The 9,044-nt window shown below is 40.9% G+C and overlaps 1 protein-coding gene across 1 annotated transcript in view; it reads right to left on the reverse strand.

Moving 5' to 3' along the window:
• FGD3 (FYVE, RhoGEF and PH domain containing 3) overlaps positions 1-8,826 on the reverse strand; it is a gene marked incomplete at its 5' end in the record, with an annotated part of 25,714 nt that extends 16,888 nt beyond the window's left edge. The window contains 2 exon segments of the mRNA XM_023747516.1: positions 162-312; positions 8,692-8,826. Of these exon segments, the coding sequence (XP_023603284.1) occupies positions 162-312; positions 8,692-8,826 (286 nt within the window).
• Positions 8,827-9,044: the final 218 nt, after the last annotated feature.

Raw genomic sequence — 9,044 nt, forward strand, 5'->3', positions numbered from 1 at the left:
AAAAACCCACAAGGGACCAGGCAAGACCTTCGCCCCCCAGCCACAAGTTCTAAAAGCTAGAAGTATAAGTTTCTGGAGGGTACTTAAATTTGTCTGAGTTGTAGTATAGTCATTTGTATTCCAAATATATGGCCTAGCCAATGTTAAGATGGGGAGTTTGCCTGTGAAACTGCCCATGAAACTATGAACGTAGACAAAGGCATGCCCCAGCCAGAAGGCTACCTGGTCTAGCAGGTGCAGCCGCCTCACGTAGGTCTCCTCGGTGTGCAGGAGCTCCTGGGCGATGTGGAGCAGCTCCTGGGACCTGGAGCGCTGGGGAGAGAAGAGCTAGAGATGAGCTGGGGAAGGTGAGCCTTGGAGAGAAGATCTGACAAGGGCCGCTCTGCACCAGGGAAGACTAGGGGTGCTGTGAGGCCAGAGGAGGCTTCTGGGATTGGAAGGTGCAGAAGATTAACAAGGACATAGAAACTATAAAAAAGAGGAATTTAATATCAGATTTTATCAGGCAGAAGATTCAGCAAACTTGAAGATAGGTCATTTGAAATCATCAAGTCACAGGAGCAAAGAGAAAAAAGAATGAATAAAAACAAAGAGAACCTAAGGAACTTAGGTTCTAACAGAAAGACTAATATATTCATGATGAAAGTCCTAACAGGAGAACAGAGCTCATTCGAGGAAATAATGGCTGAAAACTCCCTAAATCTGAGTAAAGAAATGGACATAAAAATTTGAGAAGCTCAAGAAACTTCAACTAGGTTATATCTAAAATGAATGAGCCCTGGCCAGGTGGTACAATTGGCTGGAGCATCGTCCCGTACACCAAAAAGGTTGCAGGTTTGATCCTCTCTCAGGGTGTGTATGGGAGGCAATTGATCAATGTTTCTCTCTCACATTGCTATTTCTCTCTCTCTTCCTCTCTCTCATTTCCTCTCCTCTAAAACATATAGTTGGGTGAGGATTAAAAAACTAAAACAAAAGAACCACACTGAGATCCATTATCTATATATATAAAAAGCCAATGACCGGAATGCCAGAATGTCCTGAATGACTGGTCACTATGACGCCCACTGTGGCCAGCAAACTGGCCCGATCAGGGGGTGGGGCGGGCGGCCAACCTCTACAGCCCTCCCCCCAGCCGGCCCACCCACAATGGGAGCCCCCCACCACCCCGATCGGCTCGTGGACCATCCCCCCAGCCAGCTCTGTCCCCAATCAGCCCCCCCCACCCCATTGGCCAATTGCCTGTGGCCCTTCCCCCCAGCTGGCCCAGCCCTGATTGCGTCCTGATCGGGGCAGGCTGGCTGGCCAACCTCCCACCAGCTCCTTCTCCCCACAGGCCCATCCCCGATCTGCCCTGATTGGAGTCAGGCTGGCCAGATCCCACCCATGCACAAATTCATGCACTGGGCCTCTAGTCTATATATATATATATATATATATATATATATATATATATATATATATAAACCTAAGCGACCGTTACAACTAGACGACCGGCCGGTAGCTATGACACGCACTGACCACCAGGAGGCAGATACTCAATGCAGAAGCTGACTCCTGGTGGTCAGTGCACTCCCACAGCCAACCTCCCACAGCCGGCCAACCTCCCGCAGTCCCTCCCCCTAGCCGGCCAGCCCTGATTGGCTCATTCATTTTAGATATAACCCAAAGCGAGAGACCCTACCCATGCACGAATTCTTGCACTGGGCCTCTAGTAATAATAATAAAAGAATGAGATGATATACTTAATATGCTAAGAGAAAAAAAACTGTCAACCAAGAATACTGTATTCAGGAAAGCTGCCTTAAAATGAAGAAATTATGACCTTCCCAAATAAACTAAAGATGAAGAGTTCATTACCACTAGAGCTGCTGTACAAGAAATGTTTAACGGAGTCCTTGAAATTGTGAAGATGGTAGAGAGCAACATAAGCTGTACAAAAATATAAGGTTCTCAGTAAAGGTAATGCATGGATAAATATAGTAACATGCACTGTTGTAATTTTGGTACATAAAATTTAAATGATAAGAATATTTTAAAACTATAAACATTTATTAATGAGTATACAATGTATAAATATGTAATTTCTGACATCAATAACAGTGGGGAAGAAGGAGAGCTGTAAAGGAGTAGAATTTTTATATGCAATTCAAGTTATCAGTTCAAAATGAAATGTATAACTTTAATATATTTTATATAATTGCAATAGTAACCATAAAGAAAATAGCTATAAAATGTATACAAAAAGAAATGAGAAGAAATCAAAGCACATAAGGACAAAATTCAGTGAAACAAAGGAAGGCAGTGAGAGAGGGACAAAAAGCAACCATAAGTCCTTTCTTATCAGTAATTACTTGAAAATGGATTATACTCCTAAATCAAAAGACATGATTGGCTGAATGGATTGAAAAAATAGCATCCAGGAAAGATTAAAAATGGCGACAGAGTAAGTAGATGCTGCATGGACACGCTCCAGGACCAAACTGGAATTACAACTAAAATACAGAAAAACTTTCTGAATAATCAACTGGAGACTTGCTGGAGAGAACCCTGATAACTGAGGACCGAAAGTGGAGACCCCATAGAGACTGAAAATTGCTATCCAGGCAGTGTTGCCGGGGGCAGGGGAGGGTGGGGAGTAGGGGGACTGGGGGGGGGGGACAGCTGACCCACCCTATTGGAAAACACCTTGCCCCATGGTGTGGAGGTGCTGAGTCCCATTAAGAGACTAAGAATAACAATTAGCCTCCAGGCAGAAGCAATCACCCAACACTGTTAGGAAAAAAACTCTCTTCACACCTGTGGACAATTGATGGCAGGCTAGTCAAGACTAAATCCAATCAGTCTGCAAACATAAGTGGACACTGGAAGCTTTGAGTCTTTGCCTGATCTAATTAGTCAGAAAGCATTTGACAGTGCCCTGCACTGGAGATTGAGAGGCGTATTAGATCTAACTATTACATAGTCACAAACCCAAACAGGCAGCCAAAAGGAGGATACAAAGAAACAGCCCCAAATGAAATAACAAGAGAATTCTCCAGAAGACAAGATAAATGAAACAGAGATAAGAAATTTTTCTGATGCAGAGTTCAGAATAATGATGGTAAAGATGCTCAACAGCATGAGAAAAGATATAGTAACTATGAAAACACAAATAAAGAATGACATAGCACAAATAAAGAACAAATTGGAAGGAATACACAGCAGATTAGGGGAAGCTGAGGATAGGATCAGTAAAATAGAAGCAGGATCAGTAAAATAGAAGACAGAGTTGAAAAAATCATTTAGAGAACCAAAAAGAAAAAATAATTAAAAAACAGGAGGACAGCCTGAGCCCGTTTGGCTCAGTGGACAAAACAGCCTCTGGACCAAAAGGTCCCAGGTTCAATTCCAGTCAAGGGCATGTAACTCAGTTGCAGGCTCCTCCCCGGCCTGGGCTCTGGTTGGGGCTCATGCAGGAGACAACCAATCAATGTGCTTCTCTCACATCAATATTACTGTCTTTCCCTCTCTCTTACACTCTCTCTAAAAATCAATGGAAAAATATCCTCTGATGAGGATTAAACAAACAAACAAACAAACAAACAAACAGGAGGACAGCTTAAGGGAGCCGTGGGACAATGTGAAATGTAACAATATTCACATAGCAGGTGTGCCAGAAGAGGATGAAATAATGGCAGAAAACTTCCCTCAACTGGTGAAGGAAAAAGTCACACAAATTAGGGCAGCACAGAGTGTCCCAAGCAAGAAGAACCCAAACAGGCCCACACCCAGACACATCATAATTAAAATGCCAAAAATTGAAGACAAAGAGAGTATCTTAAAGGCAGTAAGAGAAAAGCAAACTGTTACCAACAAAGGAGCTCCCATAAGGCTGACACTTGATTTCTCATCAGAAACTCTATAGGCCAGAAGGGAATGGCATGAAGGGCTCAAGATAATGGAAAGCAAAAATCTGAAACCAAAATTACTATATCTATCAAGGCTATCATTCAAAATAGATGGTGATAAAGAGCTTCCCAGACAAAAAAGGCTAAAAGCGTACATCACTACCAAGCCAGCATTACAAGATGTGCTAAAGGGACTGCTGTAATGAGAAGAAGAAACCTAGACATACAGAATTAAAATGGCAATAAGTAAGTACTTATCAATAATAACCTTAAATGTAAATGGATTAAATTCTCCAATCAAAAGGCATAGGGTAGTTGAATGGCTATAAAAACATGACCCAACTATATGCTGTCTACAAGAGATCCACCTTAGAACAAAAGACTCACACAGAATGAGAGTGAAGGGATGGGGAAAAATTCTCCATGCAAATGGAAAAGAAAAAAAAGCTGGGGTAGCAATATTCATATCCATCAAAATAGACTTCAAAATGAAGTCCATCACAAGAGACAACAAAAGTCACTACATAATACTAAAGGGATCAATCCAACAGGAGGATATAACCTTGGTAAACATATATGCACCCAAAATAGGAGTACCTAAATATATAAAAAACTTCTAGAGGACGTTAAGGGAGAGATCAACAACAATACAGTCATAGTAGGGGACGTTAACACCCCACTGACTCCACTGGATAGATCTTCCAGACAAAAACTTAACAAGGAAACAGGGTCCTTAAAGGACACACTGGATCAGGAGGATTTAACTGACATTTATAGGGCTTTTCACCCCAAAGCTGCAGAATACACATTCTTCTCGAGTGCACATGGGTCATTCACAAAGATAGACCACATGTTATGACATAAAACAAGTCTCTACAAGTTCAAGAAGATTGAAATCATATCAAGTATCTTCTCAGATCACAGTAGAATCAAATTAGAAATCAACTACAGTAAAAACACCCAGAAACATTCAAACACATGGAGGCTAAATAGCATGTTATTAAACAATGAATCAGTTACTTATGAGATCAAGAAAGAAATTATAAACTTCCTGGAAACAAATGAACACGCAACCAACAAAAACATCTGGGACACAGAAAAAGCAGTCCTGAGAGGGAAGTACATAGCATTACAGGCATACTTCAAAATCCACGAAAAATTAACAATAAACTATTTAACCCTACTACTTAAAGAGCAGAAAGAGAACAACAAGAAAAGTAGAAGAAAGAAAACATTCAAACATTCAAAAAAGAACTAACACCCATCCTCCTCAAATTATTCCAAAAACTCCAAGAGGATGGAACACTTCCAAGCTCTTTTTTTAAAAAAAATATATTTTATTGATTTTTTTACAGAGAGGAAGGGAGAGAGATAGAGAGTTAGAAACATCGATGAGAGAGAAACATCGATCAGCTGCCTCCTGCACACCCCCTACTGGGGAGGTGCCCGCAACCCAGGTACATGCCCTTGACTGGAATCGAACCTGGGACCCTTGAGTCCGCAGGCCGATGCTCTATCCACTGAGCCAAACCGGTTTCGGCTTCCAAGCTCTTTTTACAAGGCCAGCATTATCCTACTAATTAAAGACACTACAAAAAAAGAGAAGTACAGGCCAATATCCCTGATGAACATAGATGCTAAAATTCTCAACAAAATGCTAGCAAATCTCATCCAGCAATATATTAAAAAGATCATACAACATGATCGAGTGGGATTTATTCCAGGGATGCAAGGATGGTACAATATTCACAAATCAATAAATGTGGTACATCACATAAACAAATTGAAAGACAAAAACCACATGATCATATCAATAGACACAGAAAAAGCATTCAACAAAATCCAACACCCATTTTTTTAATAAAAACTCTCAGCAAAGTGGGAATACAGGGAATATATCGCAACATGATAAAGGCTATATATGACAAACCTACAGCACACAGCCTACTCAACAGGCAAAAACTAAAACCATTTCCCCTAAGAACAGGAACAAGACAGGGATGTCTCATTCAACATAGTACTAGAAGTCCTAGCCACAGCGATCAGACAAGAAGAAGAAATAAAAGGCATCCAGATTGGAAAGTAGGAAGTAAAACTCTCATTATTCGCAGATGGCATATTATACATAGAAAACCCTAAAGACTCCACCAAAAAAAACTACTACATTTAATAAATGAATTTGGCAATGTAGCAGGATACAAAATCAACACCCAAAAATGAATGGCTTTTTTATACACCAATAATGAATTCTCAGAAAGAGAAACTAAACAAACAATCCCATTTGCCATTGCAACCAAAAAATTAAGATACTTAGGTAAAAGACATTCTCAAAAAACTACAGGACGTTGGGGAAAAAAGAGATAGAAGGAGATATAAACAAGTGGAAGAATATTCTGTGTTCATGGATTGGTAGAATCAACATCATTAAAATGTCCATACTACCTAAGGCAATCTATAGATTCAATGCAATCCCTATTAAAATACCAACAGTATATTTCACAGATCTAGAACAAAGACTCCAAAAATTTATATGGAACCAAAAAAGACCCCAAATAGTCACAGCAACCTTGAGAAAGAAGAACAAAATTGGAGGGATCACAATGCCAGATATTAAGTTATACTACAAAGCCACTGTAATCAAAACAGCCTGGTACTGGCACAAGAACAGGCATATAGATCAATGGAATAGAACAGAGAACCCAGAAATCTACCCAAGTCATTATGCTCAATTAATATTTGACAAAGGAGGCAAGAGCATACAATGGAATCAAGACAGTCTCTTCAATAAATGGTGTTGGGAATAATTGGACAGATACATGCAAAAAAATGAAACTAGACCACCAACTTATACCATATACAAAAATAAACTAAAAATGGATAAAAGACTTAAATGTAAGTTGTGAAACCATAAAAATCCTGGAAGAAACCATAGGCAGCAAAATCTCAAACATCTTTTGTAGCAATATGTTTACAGATACATCTCCTAGGACAGCGGTCACCAACCTTTCGGGCCTCACAGACCGCCAGTGGTCCACGGACCACCGGTTGGTGACCACTGTCTTAGGAAAAAAGAAACTAAGGAGAAAATAAATAAATGGGACTACATCAAAATAAAAGGCTTCTGCACAGCAAAAGAAACCATCAACAAAACAAAAAGGGAGCCCACTATATGGAAGAATATATTTGGCAATGATACAGCTGTTAAAGGGTTAATATCCAAAATATATAAGGAACTTATACAACTGAACAATCCAATTAAAAAATGGGCAAAGAACCTAAATAGACACTTCTCCAAAGCGGACATACAAACAGCCAAGAGACATATGAAAACATGCTCAAAGTCACTGAACATCAGAGAGATGCAAACTAAAACAATGAGGTATCACCTCACACCTGTCAGACTGGCTATCATCAACAAACGACAAGTGCTGGCGAGGATGTGGAGAAGAGGGAACCCTAGTGCACTGCTGGTGGGAATGCGGACTGGTGCAGCCACTGTGGAGAACAGTATGGAGTTTCCTCAAAAAGTTAAATTGAAACTGCCATTTGACCCAGTGACCCCACTTCTAGGAATATATCCTAAGAAACCCAAAACACCAATCAGAAGAATGTATGCACCCCTGTGTTCACAGCAGCACAGTTTACAGTAGCTAAGATCTGGAAATAGCCCAAGTGCCCATCAGCAGACGAGTGGATAAAAAGCTGTGGTACATTTATACCATGGAATACTATGCAGCAGTAAAAAAGAGGGATCTCTTACCCTTTGAGACTGCATGGAGGGACCTGGAGAGTATCATGCTAAGTGAAATAGGTCAGTCAGAGAAAGACAAGTATCACATGATCCCACTCATATGTGGAATCTAATGAACAAAATAAAGATGAACAGAGTGGATCCACAGACATGGAAGCATGGAACAGAGTGCAGGATCTCGGAGGGAAGGCAGGTAGGGTGGGGGGTGGGAGGTAATCAACCAAAGAGCTTGTATGCATATATGCATAACCTATGGACCCAGACAATAGGGTGGTGAGGGCCTGAGGCAGGGTGGGAGTGGGCTGGAGGTGGTCAATGGTGGAAAAAGGGGACATATGTTATATTTTCAACAATAAAGATTTAAATATATGTATGTATATATAAACAATAAAATGGCAATCCTATATAATAAAAGGCTAATATGCAAGTTGTCCCCTCGACCAGCCTGCCAACCGCCCGTGGCCCTTCCCCCCGGCCCACCCAGCCCGATCAGCCCCAAGGCGGGCCGGCTGGACGCCCCCTGGTCATGTATTCGTGCACCAGGCCTCTAGTTCCAAATCACTGTGGATGGTGTTAGAAGGGTATGATATTTATAAGGATGATCATTTAATAAATTTTATGTCTAATCACTGGGGTGTAAACATGAAACGAATATAATATTGTATGTCAACCGTAATTAAAAAAAATGATGAATTTTAAAAATAAAATATCTTTGTTAATCACAATAGAATAAAATGAAATCAATAGCCCTGGCTGATGTGGATCAGTGGTTAGAGTGTTGGCCCACCACAGGGTCACATGTTCGATTCCCAGTCAAGGGCACATTCCTGGGTTGTAGTTCGATCCCCAGTCCCAGTCGGGGCACATGTGGGAGGCAACCGATCAATGTTCTCTTTCACATCAATGTCTCTCTCTCTCTCTCTCTCTCTCTCTCTCTCTCTCTCTCTCTCTCTCCCTCCTTTCCACTCTCTCTAAAAAGTCAATGGAAAAAATATCCTCAGGTGAGGATTAACAAACAAACAAAAAATGACAAAGGAAACAAGGAAGTACCTTGAGGAAAGTGGGAGTGAGCACAGCGTCCCCCGTGTGGACGGCCGCCGAGCCGCCGAGAGGCCGCTTGGAGCTGCGAGTGCACACGGAAGAAGGAGAGGTCTCAGCCAACAGCCCGCCCAACACCTCATGAAGCTGGAAGAACGAGAACGAAACCCAAAGCAGCTCCAAAGGAGAGGACAGTAGAGATTAGAGTATAAGTGAAACAGAATAGAAAAACTATGACACAAATCAACACAATTAAGAGTTGTTTTTTTGAAAAGAATCAATTAAATTGACAAACCCTTAGTTAAATTAATTAAGAAGAAAAGAGAAGACTCAAATAACTAATACCAGAAATTGAAAGAGAAAAC

The sequence above is a fragment of the Myotis lucifugus genome, unplaced genomic scaffold, assembly GCF_000147115.1.
Source record: "Myotis lucifugus unplaced genomic scaffold, Myoluc2.0 scaffold_896, whole genome shotgun sequence".
Taxonomy (NCBI): domain Eukaryota; kingdom Metazoa; phylum Chordata; class Mammalia; order Chiroptera; family Vespertilionidae; genus Myotis; species Myotis lucifugus.